Source organism: Hypomesus nipponensis, chromosome 8 (genome assembly GCF_054491055.1).
Source record: "Hypomesus nipponensis isolate SF chromosome 8, ASM5449105v1, whole genome shotgun sequence".
NCBI lineage: Eukaryota > Metazoa > Chordata > Actinopteri > Osmeriformes > Osmeridae > Hypomesus > Hypomesus nipponensis.
This window is the reverse complement of record NC_140368.1, coordinates 3,631,334-3,647,683: the sequence shown is the minus strand read 5'-3', so window position 1 is coordinate 3,647,683 and position 16,350 is coordinate 3,631,334. Positions and strand designations below refer to the sequence as shown.

The 16,350-nt window shown below is 48.8% G+C and overlaps 1 protein-coding gene across 11 annotated transcripts in view; it reads left to right on the top strand.

Moving 5' to 3' along the window:
• arfgef1 (ADP-ribosylation factor guanine nucleotide-exchange factor 1 (brefeldin A-inhibited)) overlaps positions 1–16,350 on the top strand; it is a 45,656-nt gene that overhangs the window by 5,205 nt on the left and 24,101 nt on the right. For 5 of the 11 annotated variants that reach the window (XM_084703628.1, XM_084703627.1, XM_084703629.1 and 2 more), the window contains 9 exons: positions 8,188–8,218; positions 10,032–10,188; positions 10,464–10,610; positions 11,116–11,295; positions 11,699–11,752; positions 13,673–14,123; positions 14,609–14,728; positions 14,956–15,239; positions 16,105–16,238. In XM_084703628.1, coding sequence (XP_084559754.1) covers positions 8,188–8,218; positions 10,032–10,188; positions 10,464–10,610; positions 11,116–11,295; positions 11,699–11,752; positions 13,673–14,123; positions 14,609–14,728; positions 14,956–15,239; positions 16,105–16,238 — 1,558 coding nt within the window. Of the gene's footprint in view, positions 1–4,844; positions 5,344–5,729; positions 5,967–8,187; positions 8,219–10,031; positions 10,189–10,463; positions 10,611–11,115; positions 11,296–11,698; positions 11,753–13,672; positions 14,124–14,608; positions 14,729–14,955; positions 15,240–16,104; positions 16,239–16,350 lie in introns of those variants that run through there. The other 6 variants (XM_084703630.1, XM_084703635.1, XM_084703634.1 and 3 more) reach the window with 4 other exon arrangements.

The following is a 16,350-nucleotide window of genomic DNA, read 5'->3' as shown; positions in this document are numbered from 1 at the left end:
AGACGCGGAGCAGACAGCTCAGCTGTGCAGCAGCCCGCCGCTTCAGCAGCCCGCCGCTTCACCACCATCCCCATAATGAGCTGTGGAGGAGTCAGCTTCTCCCAGCTGAAACCAGATCTGAGGCTGAAACCATCTCTTTCATCTGGAGGAGGGAGTTTGGAGGAGAATAGGCTAATATCGTTTCACCCGTCAGTGTACGCCTTTTTCTACTTGAGATATTTGGTTACAGTGATACCTACTGCATGCATAAAACATGACTGTTCTGCCCCAGTGCATCATTCAGTCTGAGGACAGGTGATGAATTCATTAGCTTTTAACCACAAACAGATGATAGAGAGAGAGAGAGAGAGAGAGAGAGAGAGAGAGAGAGAGAGAGAGAAGGAAACGGAGATCCCTCTCCTCGTTTGTTGTAGGACAAGTTGTGGTGCCCGTGTTTAGCAGATTCCACCATCTGTGAATATGGAGACTTGCCTGTATGCTGCTAACAATGCTTCACCATCAAGGAGAGTTGCAGAGGGGAGAATGTGATGGAGGCTAATGAACAATAGACAACGAGGAAGAGAGAGAGAGGGATACTGAGAAGAGAGAAAAGAGAGAGGGAGAGCGTGAGCGAGCGAGCAGCCTTGGCCTTGTATCGAGAGTGCTCAGACTTAAGGCTGCACAGGTTTAAGAAGAGCACACACTCTTAGACAGAATGAGTTTAGGGGGATTGTGTGCTCTCAACAGTGTTCCTGTTGTGCTCCTCTATCAGGCAGCGTTTCACCTCCACACTCTCTACCATCCCCTAACTGTACTTCCAAACAGCGGAAGGAGAGACAGGGGGAAATTATACAGAGTCCTTGAAGTCTGTTTACTCAGCAGAGCTTTTACTAATGGTTTTTCACAGACAAAGCCCCGCTTGCACAGTAATCAAGGACGAGTGAGCTGTGTGTATTTGGTGACTGTTGGGGCAGAAAATAGTGTGTCTGGGCTGTGGCAGTTAGTATACTGCTTAGGGAGGAGCTTAGATGAGTCTGGGTGAGTCAGTAGGCCAGATACACACACACACACACATTAGGTTGTCCAGACAACCCCTGGTTGTATTTCTTGCCTCTCCTCCAAATGTAATTACTGCTGTGCAACCTTTCCTTTCACCCAGCACAATGGAAATGCCATGGGGTCTACTGTTTCTTAGGCTGGCCATGGATGACAGCGGAGGCTGGCCCTCGCTGGTCCACACACAGCCACCAGGGGCAGGGAGGGAGGAGACGGCCTCCGACACAGATCCTGGGTCAGATTAGTCAAGCGCTGTCAGAGTCTTAATCATCAGGGTGCTGGAAGGAGAACTGACCTGGGAGAAGGGGTTAAGCAATGCATGGCTTCCTAGGTCAGGCCACGGTTATAGGTGGTGAAACACCGCTGTTGTTTGTGTGCCTGTTTGTGTGCCTGTGTGTGTGCCTGTGGGTACATTACACCAGCTGGGTAGCATAAAGTGGTGTCCTAACCCTAAAGCCTAAGAAGGCATTCTGAGGTGCTGCATCCAAAATGTCTATATGTTGTTCATGCTCATGAATAGCAAGTTGACTAATATTACAACAATTCTTCATATAAATCATAAGGTCCCTAATCCTAACCCCCCCCCCCCCCACACACACACACACACACACACACATACACACTCTAAAATAAATCAGTGAATCGTGTTCACGGTTCTATTGGAGTTCGACCCCATGCCTGTTCCATCCTGATCCCAGCTCCTACACACTACACTACAGACTCCTCTGTGCCCCCAGCCAGGAGCCTGTATCGATCAGGGCCTGGGAAGGCAGTGTGAAGCCGGGGGGGAGGAGAGGAGTCGTGGGTTAGCAAGGCGAGGGCTGGGCCGCTGGGGCCTGGTGCTGTGGCAATGAACGCCAGGCTGAGGAGGGGAGAGCTGCAATTGGAACGGAGCCAGGCTCAAGCGAGGTGGAATGCTTTTGAAATGGAAATGCCTCTGCTGGTTCCTAGGTTCCTTAGTTAGGAACCTAGGAAGCTGCTGGGGTGATGGAGTCTGAGAATGGGGCTGACCCCTGACCCCAGCCGTGTATGTGTGTGTGTGTATGTGTGTGTGTAGTCTTTAGTAAAGTACTGACACAGGGCCTTACTGCAGAGAATGTTTCCACAGGAGGAGGAAAACACCTTTCCAAAGTGTCCCAGTATAAAGTGTCCTCCAGCATCCCTCGCTCCCCAGGTGCCGTCCTATCAAGCACACACACCGCAGGGAGCGGAGGGACGGTTAGGAGGGGATCTGTTTCAGGAGCTGGCTGCTGGTGAATGAGTCTTTCACACTCTCTCTCTGTCTCTCTCTCTGTCTCTCTCTCTTTCCCGCTTTCTTTTTTTTATCTGTCTCCATCTCATGTTTTCATTTTCTGTTTATCCCTTCTGCAGACGGAGAGACAGCTACGAGAGGGAAGGAGGAAGGTGAAGGAGGAGGGGGAAGGAGGAGGGTGATTTAATGCCAGCCAGTCAGGCAGTTCAGATGGCAACAGCTTGCAACCTTAATTGATGTGTAACACTTTTGATAATCTCTGAGTGTCAGAGGGAGAAAGAGGAAAAAAGAGAGGGAGAGGCGTAGGGATGTGTAGGAAAGGAGAGGGAGGGAGATGGGGGGGGGAGGTGCGAGAAAGTATCTTGCTGCCAAAGCGTCTGCCTATTGAATTAATAGTGCTGGTCAAACAGCTTGAGTCAGCAGGAATGTTTGTCCAGGTAAAAAACAGCCTTCCTTCTCTGCCATAGCTCTGGGTCTGCCTGTACGCATCAACAGACTGCACCACTCACCTGCTCACAAAGGCCTTTTAGGGGCTGTGGGCTAAAGAGACTTCTAGAGGAAATTTGTCAAGAAAGTGGGATACAGTTCAATAACAAGACTTAAGTTTTCTATCGAATCAGCAGAGCAGTCAGTTGGTGTTAACCAGCCTGAGGTGACGTTAATGTGGAAGAAGTTACTTCTTCAGCAAGTTGAACTTTTAGACTGCATGGCTGTCGCACAGCCTTCTCTGTTCCAGCCCCAGCTGATGGGGTTTGTAGAAGGTATTGTACTAGTTGAAGGAGCGGTGCTGCTGTGGAAGGCTGTGCCCAGGCCTTGTCCTGACAGAAGCCTGTGTGTTTATCACAGCGTCTGTCACCTGACACTCGCCTTGTTGTGCTTCTCTGTGTCCTTGGAAAACAGCTTTCTCCCAAGGGATGTCTGCAGCAGACGCACACACACACACACACACACAGTCGTGTTTTTCTCCGGTTATTTGTATTTGATTATTTGTATTGTGTTTACTCAGCTGTGTCCATTTTTTTCTTTTCTTCTCCACCTTTCTATAGTTTTTCTCTGAAGAAGAACTTCGACGCTGGCGTATATGAAGGGTGTGCGGTGATGTCATTGCCCGTCTCACTATCCCCCATCTCATTTATTTTTCATATGAGGGTTGAGTGTTGTGGTGTCATATAGCCAAAGTGTGGCTTGTGTTGTTGACCCCACTACCTTCTGGATGCTTACTAAATTATTAGGATGGGTTACCTGCAAACTTTTTTCCCCCTCATGTTTTCCTTTTGAATCATCTTGGGATCTTTTACAGTACACGGGGGAGGGGGAGGGGGGTGCAGTTTCATCTGTATAATTTTTTTACATCTCTTCATGTTCAATGAAGGAAGTGCTCTGTTTCTCAATTGGTCTAGCAGAGGACAAAGACCATGGGATTGGCCATGATTAGATATCATAGGGGAAGTACGTGGCTCTGTGTTTGTGTGCGTGTAGCGTGTGCACGCTGTCGTGTGCTCTCCCCCTCCCCCTCTCTCCCTGTCTCCTCATTCTGAAGCTCAGCAGTGAACCTGTAGTGCAACTGAGCATGAAAAAGGCTGACTTCAAATGCAGGAAGGGGCCTAGTGCATTAGAGTCAGAAATGACAGTCTGATAGTGAGGGACGAACCATCCACATCTTACTCTTAGATACCTGGGCTGAGAACAGAGAAGACCGCAGGGGTGTGCTGGCTTTTCAACCCCCCCCCCCCCCACACAGGCTAAAACTCCACTTCCCAGCTACTGCACTAGTATTACAGTGGCAGGCTTGCTCACCCACCAGACAGGAAGTAGTTCCGGGCATAGGCCATGGTGTGTGGCTGAAAGTTTGGATGAGAGAAGATCTAATATGGTGGATATTGACTTGTACTGTTGATAAACAGCCATTGTCAGGCTGGGGGCCAGGGCTTGGGTTAGCCTTGTACCTGAGGCGTGTGAGAGTCTTATTACTGGTAAAGGTTTCTTGTGGAGCTACCAGCACAGGGCATTCTCTATAGGGGTCTGAATTGGGCTGTAGCTGTAAAGACAGGGTTAGTCTCAAAGACTGGGCAATAGCCCTCCAGTGTAATGGTTCAAAAAACCCTAATGTATCCAGTCAATATGAGATTTCCTTAGGGACGTGATTCCTGCACTCAGGCTCTCTACTCACCACAGCCTGCAGCCGGCTAACTTTAGCCTTAGCCGACATCGCTTACCCAGCTACTGGAATATAGATTGGGATGTTTGTAGGGGTGTAACAATACATCGTCGAACAATATATCGGCATACAAAAATTGTACAATATGTATTGTAGAGTTATGGCTATATTTTTACAATGTGACAGCCGTTTGATGCTATTGGTTTAGCTACCAGCACGCAACCTACGCTGCACCTGCGTCATGCAATGCATTCATTGCATTCACAGGAATCGCTTGAACTGACTTAACTAAATTGTATGTACAACAAAGGAAATGCTGTTCAAAATATCGTGATTGTATCGTACACCCCAGTATCGTAATACGTATCGGGGGGGGGGGGGGGGGGATCAGGTGGCTGAGCCGGTCAATTCCCGGCTGTGCCAAATTACGTTGTGTCCTTGGGCAAGGCACTTCACCCTTCTTGCCTCGGGGAGAATGTCCCTGTACTTACTGTAAGTCGCTCTGGATAAGAGCGTCTGCTAAATGACTAAATGTAAATGTATCGAAGCGTGTGCTGAGTGTATCGTTACACCCCTGGATGTTTGATGTTTGTGCACTGAACCTCCAGCCCTCTACAGGCCGTGTGGCTCTGTGTACCATACTTGGTCACACCTTCACACATTCAGTTCAGACTGAGTGCTCCCATGTTCCTGGAAGCAGACTCAGTCACGGTTCTTGAGCGAGTGGAGCAGGGTGGCTTACTCGGTCAGACGAGGCCTGGCCGCTGACCTGTGTGATTAGTGCTGGGGACATGGCCGCCTCCTTGCTGTTGTTTCTCTCTCCTGATTGGCTTGAGCGTGAGAAGAATGAGGGACCTTCAAAGGCAACAGCGCCAGCTAGGGTTGGAGAAGCCTCAAGGCAAGTGTTTGAGGTGGCTAACAGACATCCGGTTTACTGCGCGTTCTTGTCATCTTGTGTGGGTGAACAATAACTATAAAATGAGTCTGATTCAATATCTCCTTCATCTCCAATATCTCCTTCATCTCCAATATCTCCTTTATCTCCAATATCTCCTTTGTCTCCAATATATCCTGTTTACAGCAAGAGGTTAACTGCTGCTGAATCCCTCCTGTGTTGTTTGTGAGGTGTGTGTGTGAGGTGTGTGTGAGGTGTGTGTGAGGTGTGTGTGAGGTGTGTGTGTGAGGTGTGTGTGAGGTGTGTGTGTGAGGTGTGTGTGAGGTGTGTGTGTGAGGTGTGTGTGAGGTGTGTGTGAGGTGTGTGTGTGGTGTGTGTGAGGTGTGTGTGAGGTGTGTGTGTGAGGTGTGTGTGAGGTGTGTGTGTGAGGTGTGTGTGTGAGGTGTGTGTGTGAGGTGTGTGTGAGGTGTGTGTGAGGTGTGTGTGAGGTGTGTGTGTGAGGTGTGTGTGAGGTGTGTGTGAGCGTGTCCGCTGGCACCCCGGGTGTTTTTCCCCTCAGGGGTATCCGGCTCTGAGAGCGTCAACTCCCCTAACCGTCGGCATGGATGCGTGCTGCAGTTCCAGAGGTGACAGGTCTTCATCACTTCACACTACTAATGACTACTCTCAGCACACAGTCACCATGACATCCCCCACCATCAAACAGTGCTGCGTGTGTGTGTGTGTGTGTGTGTGTTACATCAAGTTTTGAAGACTACGTGCCCAAGAGATTGACCTCCTCAGGATTAATACACTCATTAAATATGGAAAATGTGTTCTTGTCTTTCCACACAAAAATGACCTGGGCTAACCCATGGCTTTTTTCACTGAAATAGAAAGAAAATCCGTGGACATTCTGTGTGAAGTGCCTGCCTATCCTGAATTAAAGATGCCTGTTCATAAAGTCAGCAGCACAAAGCCAATCTTTCATGTTCAGCCCAGCGGCACGGCAACAGGCAACTGTTGTCTGGCTGCTGCTGGGGTGAGACCTAGCCCGCCCTGTGGCCCGGGAGGCTAGCCTTTGCTCAGCAACATCTGAGGGCCTCTACTGCAGGTGAAAAGTGATGGGTTGTGTGTTTGAACAGGGCCCGGTGTTAGCTTTGAGAATTAGCAAACTTGTGCAGACAGTGTTCAGGCCCAAGTGCCTGTCGAAGGGTCTGTAGGCTTCCCTTGGTCCACTTTTATGAGAATATAGTTTGCGCCTTGCCAAAGGCAGCCACACCCTAATAACTTTTTAAATGTATTTTCATGACTGTTGAGACCACTGTTTTAAAACGAGAAAAACACAAAGACCATTTCACATTCAGTTCCATAAAACTACTAGCCTGGCTGCCAGCCCCCAACTTAGCCCCGCCAACAACAAAATGTGGTTGGGAAATTGGGTCTGGGATCGCTAGTTTTGAGGAAAAACTACGTCCGAACAGGAGCTGTTTGGACCAATCAAGTCCGGTGTTCCCTCGCTGTCGTCGTCCAGACCCACATTGTGGCTCCATGTTTCCCCTGCATCCATCCTCCAAACCCCTGAGTCACTGCCTCAGAGCACCTGAAGCTGTTCGCCTGCTTATCTGTGAAATCCTCGTCGCTGTTGTTGTTGCTGCACACACACACACACACACACACACACACTCTGCTCACACTGAGTGGAGGCTGACTGTGGCTGCAGCATGTGGTCTCAAGCCCGGGCTTGACAGGAGATTATCCAGCACTGCCCCACTGGACTGGAGATGTACACACAACCTTGTACACAAGGTCTCCTGAGTGTGCGTCTTGGAGCAGCCCCACTCCTGGCTGAGTCTGCCAGCTCCAGTAATGAGGCCAATCGAAATGCACTCTGACTCCTGACTGTGGGGGGATCGTTGTGTACAAAGGTGGAATGTGTCAGTGTGTGTGTGTGTGTGTGTGTGTGTGTGTGTGTGTGTGTGTGTGTGCTTGTAGCATGTGTGTGTGTGCATAGCTTTGCTCACATCCAGTAGCTATGCCAGTCTGCTCTCGTAAGAGACTTTCCAGCACTTCCTCCGATATGGGGTTCTCTGGCTTAACATCCAGAATAAACAAGCAAGGCTTCAGACACGTTTCGCAAGGAGTCTTCACAAGCAGGAGAAGATCCACTTAACGCAGGATTCAGAAATACTCTCCTGCCAGCCTGCCAGGCTGCTTTCACATATTCCCTGTGGTGTCATCAACTGAGTAAAATACTACAGATTTCACTTTGACTACCACCTCAGTATTTTAACAGTTTATCTTTCTCTCTATCTCTCTGTCTATCTCTCTCTCTATCTCTCTGTCTATCTCTCTGTCTATCTCTCTGTCTATCTCTCTCTCTATCTCTCTGTCTATCTCTCTGTCTATCTCTCTGTCTATCTCTCTCTCTCTCTATCTCTCTGTCTATTTCTCTGTCTATCTCTCTGTCTATCTCTCTGTCTATCTCTCTCTATCTCTCTGTCTATCTCTCTGTCTATCTCTCTGTCTATCTCTCTGTCTATCTCTCTCTCTATCTCTCTGTCTATCTCTCTGTCTATCTCTCTGTCTATCTCTCTGTCTATCTCTCTGTCTATCTCTCTGTCTCTCTCTCTCTCTCTCTCTCTCTATCTCTCTGTCTATCTCTCTGTCTATCTCTCTGTCTATCTCTCTCTCTATCTCTCTCTCTATCTCTCTCCCTTCCTCTCTCTGTCTATCTCTCTCTCTCTCTGTCTATCTCTCTGTCTCTCTCTCTGTCTCTCTCTCTCTCTGTCTCCCTTCCTCTCTCTCTCCCTTCCTCTCTCTCTCTCTCTCTCTGTCTATCTTTCCCTCTCTGACCTATTTTTGCAGAGGAAATAAAGGAAGAGTCACAGAAATTAAGGTAAGTTGTTTGCTGTTTTTCAAAACTAAAGGTCTGTGTTATTCTCCATACCATCTTTTTGGTTGTCATTCTTTTGTCCATACTGTGAAACACACTTTTCTTTCTCAACGCTTGGTTTTGAGGATTATGACTTTCTGTGTGTGTGTGTGTGTGTGTCACCTTCAGAGATCTCTGGGGCAGGCTGGCTCCTAATAGCACTTCTGTCATTAATGGCCTCTCTCATGGACCCCTGCCTACCACTGCCCCCCCGCCTGAGTGGGAAAGAGCGTGTGTGTGTGTATGTGTGTGTTAGGGAGGTACAGAGTGTGTGTGTGTGTATGTGTGTGTTAGGGAGGTACAGAGTGTGTGTGTGTGTGTGTGTGTGTATGTGTGTGTTAGGGAGGTACAGAGTGTGTGTGTGTGTGTATGTGTGTGTTAGGGAGGTACAGAGTGTGTGTGTGTGTATGTGTGTGTTAGGGAGGTACAGAGTGTGTGTGTGTGTATGTGTGTGTTAGGGAGGTACAGAGTGTGTGTGTGTGTATGTGTGTGTTAGGGAGGTACAGAGTGTGTGTGTGTGTATGTGTGTGTTAGGGAGGTACAGAGTGTGTGTGTGTGTATGTGTGTGTTAGGGAGGTACAGAGTGTGTGTGTGTGTGTTTGGGGGGTAGCATGCAGGCAAGCGTGTTGGTGTCTGCTGTGTTTGTGTTTGTGTGGCTCTGCTGCCTGGTAGTTGGGGCTGTGGTATGAAATGTACCCCATAAATGCCCCCTCTCTCTTCTTTCTCCTTCTCTCTCCCTCCCTCGTTTTCTTTCTCCACTTCTCTCTCTCGCTGTCCCTGTCTCTTTTATCTCCCTGCCTCACTCCCTCTTTCCCCTCTCCCTCTCTCCGTACCTTTGTTTCTCCTCTCTCTCCCACTCCCACCTTGTCTTTCTCCTTCCCTCTCTCTCTCTCTCTCTCTCTTGGAGTCTGCGGTCCCACTGAGCTGTGCAGGATGTTCTGTGTGCCGGCCGGGCCCCAACGAGGCCCCAGGGGTCAGGGGAGGGGAGGTGGGTGGGTGGGGCTGGAGGGCTGGATCACATCGGCTCACTATCCAGCCTCATTGAACAGACACCCTGCTAAAACACACACGCACCTCTGGGCAGACGGAGGGAGAGGTGATGGGGGCTCAGTAGCCCCTCCCACTCCAGTGCTTCTCTCCAGTGCTTTCTCTTGAAAAGAGACCCTCACAGGTGATAGATTCTAGAGCTCTGGCTTACCTTTGACACTGCAGTTATTACACAGAGCAACCTCTATGTGATTCATGGTCCCCGCATGGCGTCAACAGCCAATCTAATTATCCATGATTGTTAAAAATCCCAGAATGGGTTGTTTAAACATAACGGTGCATTTTAAACGAAAGGTCATCCTAGGTAGTTGCTGTACAAACCCAGGCCCTTCTCCTGCATCCTCTTATGAGGATCCAGAGGTAGAACCTGATTGCCTGTCTAAAACCTGCTTGGTGTGTGGAAGGTGCCAGTGAGCGAGGGGAGCCCAGCGTGTGTTGCTAATGTCTGTGCACATACAGCTCTGGTTTGAGCTGCATTCCATAGCAACAGTCCCAAGGACACAATCCCAGCATCTCAGAATGCCCCCCTCCCCCCCCCCCCCCCCCCCTCCCAGTAAAATAGAATAGCAGCCATTGTTACATAGACTAAGAACTTCAACAGGCAGCCTGTCTTCTTTGTGGTTATGTGGTTATGTGTTCATCTCTATGGGTTTACAGTAGTGTCCAGTATATAACCACAAGGTCAGTGACCGTGTTTTGACCGTTTCCTTGTTTTGTTTTTGCTCACCAGCCCGCCCCCTGGAGACAGCAAATCGGGTTCCAGCACTTTACCACCTATCAAATCAAAAACCAGCTTTGTCGAAGCTGACAAGTACTTTCTGCCGTTTGAGTTGGCGTGTCAGTCCAAATGTCCCCGTATTGTCATCACCTCGCTAGACTGCTTACAGGTCAGTTTCCTGCTACTCTGTTGTCATGACAGTTTACCACAGACATGATGTTAGAAAGAATGTCCTGGAACAAATGCAGAAGACATACCCTTAAGATCACACATAACACAGTAACTCAACTTGCTTGAGCGAGAAATTGTTACAGCTGTTTGCATTTCAAAAGCTATTTAGCATGTTGTGAAATCTGAGGTCTGTGTGTGTGTGTGTGTGTGTGTGTGTGTGTGTGCGTGTGTGTCTGTGTGTGTGTGTGTGTGCATTTGTGTGTGTGTGAGCAGAAGCTGATTGCGTACGGCCACCTAACAGGCAGTGCCCCAGACAGCACTGCGCCAGGTAAGAAGCTGATTGATAGGATCATCGAGACCATATGCGGCTGCTTCCAGGGCCCCCAGACAGACGAGGGAGTCCAGCTCCAGATCATCAAGGTACAGCCCTGGTCATCCTCACCTGCACTAGCTACAGTTCAGAGGAGAGGGAAGTGTACAGGGCTGTGGTTGGTCCAGAGAGGAAGTTGTCCTCTGAACAGCGATGTAAACTGTGTCACACCACCATATTGTCACCGTGTGGCTCTGGAAACAGTGCCGCACATCCCAGTAATTGGCCTGGTTTGTGTGTGTGTGTTGCATCCCTGTCAGAGAGAAGAGAGGCTGGGTTAGACTTTGTCTGAGATTATGAGGAAATATCTAGTACACAAACCCTCTTGGGAGCTTTCTGCTAACTGATACAAATCAGTGCTTATGCGTTTGATCCCTCATTTTCTTCTCTCCCCCCTTTTCTCTCTATCCCTCTCGCCCTATCTCTGTCTCCCTCTCTATCCCTTTCTCGCTCAATTTCCTTCCCACCCTCTTTCTCTCTCTCTCTTCCTCTCTCCAACTCTGCCTCCCTTTCTCTCTCCTTTCTCCTTATTTCTACCCCCCCCCCTCACACCAGGCCCTGTTGACAGCGGTCACCTCCCAGCACATAGAGATCCATGAGGGGACCGTTCTCCAGGCTGTGAGAACCTGCTACAACATCTACCTAGCCAGCCGGAACCTCATCAACCAGACCACAGCCAAGGCTACACTAACACAGATGCTCAACGTTATATTCGCCCGCATGGAGAACCAGGCAGTAGGTCACACATACACACAGACGTACACACACAGACATACACGCACACATACGCACGCGCACACGCACACACACATACGTACACACACACAGACACTTCGAGGGGAAAGAACAGGCAACTCTTTATTTAAGATGTTTCAAACATGTTTTTTTGACTATCGAAGGTTAAGCTATGATGTATGAGCAGTTTGCATCATTAAGCTGTGCAAAGATGGTGGGTCAGGTTCAGATATCTTACGTCGTGTTAATGGATGTTGTAATACCAGAGTACCAGAGATCCGAGTAAGGTGTTGCCAAAAAAAAAAGAAAGCTTGCTCTAATATCATCTTTTTCTTTTCGATTGACACTTCTTTCCCCTCCCTCACCTCGCTCCTTCCTTCCCTCCCTCCGTTTGGACACATAGCTTACAAATCACAAGCTGTCTTGGTCTCTGGCCTCCAGAAAGCGTGACCGTCAGGTAAAGAGTACAGAACTGCCTTGATTTGCCTGACCTCCATTCTGAACTCTTCTCTCTGTGTGTGTGCATTTGGCTCATCCATCCATCCGGTTCATTATCTTGACCTCTCTCAATCTCCTCCCCTGTTCCAGCTTGTGGGCGCCAGCTTGCTGGTCACACCGTGCTTGTTGTGGCTTCTGTTTAAGTTGCCTGCCCAGTCATCTTTTGCTCCCCAGCATAGATTTCCATATGAGTTTGCATTCCCTCACCACTGTATCTGCATCCTTGGAACACGCAACCTCAGATTGGAGTTTTCTGCCATCAAGCAGATACACTCAGTTGTTGGTGGAAAGTCTGAGAGAGTTGAAGAGAGAGGGACTCAGAGAGAGAAGGAGGGAGAGAGAGAGAGAGAGAGAGAGAGAGAGGGAGAGAGAAAGAGGGGGAAAGAGAGAGAGAGAGAAAGGGGGAAAGAGAGAGAGAGAGCGGGAGAGAGAGAGGAGGAGAGGGAGGGAGAGAGAGAGAGAGAGAGAGAGAGAGAGAGAGAGGAGGGGGGGGAAAGAGAGAGAGAGAGAGACAATCTGACAATCTGATGTGTAGATGCACAGTGTTAGCTTGTCGTTAAGGGAACAGCCGTTGTGCAGTGGTGTGGATCTGTGCTCCTCTCCAGAGCTCTCTCTCTCTGTCTGCCAACACACCCAGCTGTATCTGAGTTGGCATTTCAATAATGGGCTTAGAGCGTTTACGCGCGGGCCAGTCTGTCTCTGGGTCAGGTTGTGTTCGTCTAGAGCAGTTACCATCATGATAATTGGATGGTGTCTGTGTAATTTACCCTTTAAAAATAGAAACCTGTGCTACAGACTTTTTCCCCAGCATTAAATTGTAATGTGATTGTAGTTACTTGTTAAATTAGTTGGAGCAATTGTATTGAACGATGATAAGAAATCAATGTAAAATATAAACCCGCTTATATAAGTTAGGGGTAATGTATAAAAGTCCATTGTAAGTGGAAGGAAGTGTGCAGTTCTAAGAATATTACAGTTGTTGTATCTCTACTCCATCTTTTCATTTCGACCCCTCTTTATCATTTCAAGTTTCCCCTCGTTTGGTGGATGTTTCTGTGATGTGCCTGCCCCTGGACTGCCCCTGTCAGTGGGCTGTTCTCTCATGGCTTGGCTCAACAAAAACATCTTGACTCTTCAGTGCTTGGAATGGATGGATCTTCTCTCTGATTGGTCTACAATATGTACCATGGTCAAAATTTAGCACGACGAACCGTTCTAAATCACATCAAGAACATTGTGGTTAGCCTATCAAAATGACAGATGACATCTGCTTGAAATGGCTGTTGAGTTACAGTCGAGGAACGCTTTAGGTCTGCTCTTCATGTTCTACATAGTCAAGTGGTGTTGTAACTCTGCCTAAACTATCACCCAGGAGTACATGTGGTATGAGACAGTTTAGACCAAAAATACTCTTTCAGCTCTCAGTGCCCTGAAATAGAGTAGTTTATATAAGCAAGCATGCATTGATTCCACAGTGTGACTCGTCAGTGTTTCTGAAGCATGTCCGATACTGCAGTATGAGTCCTCAATCAGTCATAAGCACGCACACGCACACACATGCACACACACACACACACAGCCCTGAGCCCAGGAGAACCTCAGTGTTGGGCTCTCAGTCCCTGGAACACTGTGGGTCCAGTCTGTCTTTCTGCTCCTGTTCTGGCACACTGGAGCAGAACGCGGCTCTGACACTCTGGAGGGGATTGTTAGAGTTAGTCCAAGCTTGTAATTGGTATAACGAGTTTGTGCACATTTTTAACACATTGTTGTGTGCGTGTGTTTTTATTTATTTTTGCCTGTTTGCGTGTGTGTTTATGTGTATGTGTGCGTGTGTGTGTCTGCATGTATCCTTGTGTTTAAACTCCCCTCCCCCTACCAGCTTCAAGAGGCTAAGCAGATGGAGAGGGACCGACACAGACAGCATTCCCCGCTCACCCAGCAGCAGGAACCTGACTCTCCAGGGCTGCAGGGCCATATCCACCCCCCAGCCAAGGGCCTGGCCCGGGAGCCCAACGGACCCACCACCCCTACCACCACCATCACCAGCCCTGCCCCCTCCACCCCGACCCCCTCCACCCCCTCCACCCCGGCTCCCTCCACACCCTCCACACCTGCTCCCTCCACACCCTCCACCCCTGTCCCCTCCACACCCTCCACCCCTGCCCCATCCACCTCGACTCCACTGGGAGGAGCCGCTGGCCCAGGGGACCCGGAGCCCCAGGAGGAGCAGGGCCCCGTCTACGAGAGCCCTGACCCGGAGAACGGCTCGGAGCCCTGCAGGGCGGAGGACGAGGAGGCGGAGGCAGACCAGGCCACCGCGGCAGCACAGAGTGAGTCTACAGCACGCCTCAGCTGGTGCCCTCGCTCCCCACACACACACACACACACACACACACTCACTCAGAGGCACAGAAAGCAGCTCATGCTGTTGAGGATGTGTTTGATGACTCATGGTCTTTGATTATTTCTGTGTTTCTCTGCAGCTGTGAGGAAGGTCTAATGTAATAGAGACTCAGCCGTGACATTTTGAGTTTTTGTTTGGTCTTAAGGACAGCATAATGATAATAATTTCTTTACAATAAATCTAGCAGTGCACAAATTGTTACATAGATGATTTCATCAACCTTGACAGAAAGTAAAGTAATGAATATAAAGTGCAGAGCATGTAGCGGAGAGAGCAAATTATTTTGTGAAATATTTTGTCTGCAGACTCTGTTGCTTTTGAAAACACAAGCTTGTCGTGTTTGCCTTTTGTATCATTATTGCCTAAGTTTGTCGGTGGTCCGTGTTGATGGAAAGTCTGTTTGGCCCGCAGACGTGACCCAGCAGCATGCGAAGCCTGGCGAGGAGGTGGAGGAGACACCAAACTACGAGGAAAAGGCCCAGGAGATCGTGCAGAGCGTCCTCAACGACGTGCTGCACACAGTGGCAGGAGGTGAGCCCCACCTCACATCTCCCACACAGGGACTGCGGCGGCCATTTTGCTCTCTCGGGTCTGTGTTTTTTGTGCAGTGTGTTTAATGCAATATCGCATTCATATATATTATGAATATTATAATATATAATATAAATATATTCCTAAAGACCCAAAGCCTTTGAGTGCCTTGGTTTCGTTTTTCTTATTACTGCATTTCGGTGAAAGAGAGTCATGTTTTTACCCAGACATGATTAACTACCCCAAAGGGAACTGCCTGGACCCAGGGAGCCTGTGTTCCGATGCCAAGGAGCCCGCTGGCGAGGGCGAGCGAGGAGAGGGCGAGCGAGGAGAGGGCGAAGGCGCAGAGGTCGTCACGGAGACCACGCCAAACTCCCTGGAGGACGAGGCCGGCCTGGGCAGCGACAGCGAGAACGTCCACGCCAACGGCATCCCCGGCACGCCCATTTCAGCCAGTTTCCCCCCGTCTCTGCCCGACGACAGGCTGTCGGTCTCCTCCAATGACACTCAGGTGAGGGGCCCACCTGGCCGTCACCATGGCAACAGTCTGTGCCATTTTCCCACGTCATGGATTGGTGCCGTTTTCCCACGTAATGGATTGGTGCCGCTGTAGTTTGTTTTCCTGTTTTTGTGTCGGCAGCCAGAGGCAAAATATGGTTTGAAAGTAGAATTTACAATATGAAAGTGTAAATAAAGCAAATGGCCCATAGACAGTTTTAGAACAAAGTGTATACATTTTTAACCCATATTCACCCCCAAGATGAAGCTCTGCTGTCCTTCAGATATATGCATATTAAATCTGCTGAGGCAGTTGAGACAAATAAAGCAATGTTTTCAGTCAGTCACGATGTACTGACTTTCATTGTGACTATTAGGTCTGCTCGAAGTCTTTAACACATTTATGTAATAACTCTGATACATCTCCGGTAAGGTCTGAGCTCTGTTCAAGCTCATGTTTGTCTCAAATATATTTTCTTTCTTTTTTGGACATTCAGCAGCAGCTTTTATCACCAGCGATATACAAAGGGGATTTGGACCTCTGACAGCTAGATGTGTAGTTATTCACTCTACCACTGAGCTATACCCAGCTTGTATTAAAATAATATAATATAAGAAGCACACAGTCCTTCTATGAGTAGAAGGGTTCAACCTTGATGTTTCAATTTAATTAAATTACTTTATGTTGACACACTTCAATCAAGTGAATTGAATTGAAACATGGAGGTAAAACCTGGGAGGTGGGGAAATGGAAGTGTTGCATCTCACACAGCCAAGGTGAAATGTCGCAGACAAGAGAGAGAGGAAAAACACATCCAATTCACATGATATTCCCTGCCTTATTAAAAGTCTCTTCTTCTCTTGTGTGTTTACCTCAGGAGTCAGGGGCAAACACAGGCCCAGCCCCAGGAGCTAAGTTCTCCCACATCCTCCAGAAGGATGCCTTCCTGGTGTTCCGATCCCTCTGCAAGCTCTCCATGAAGCCCCTGTCTGATGGACCACCAGACCCCAAGTAAGAGACCCGGCTGCTGTGGAAGAGTTGACATGATGTTCTTTACAAGAGTCAGTGGTGTTTTTGAGATAAGGCAGTCTTTCCTTTGCCTGTTTCCTCTGCTTCACAGCAG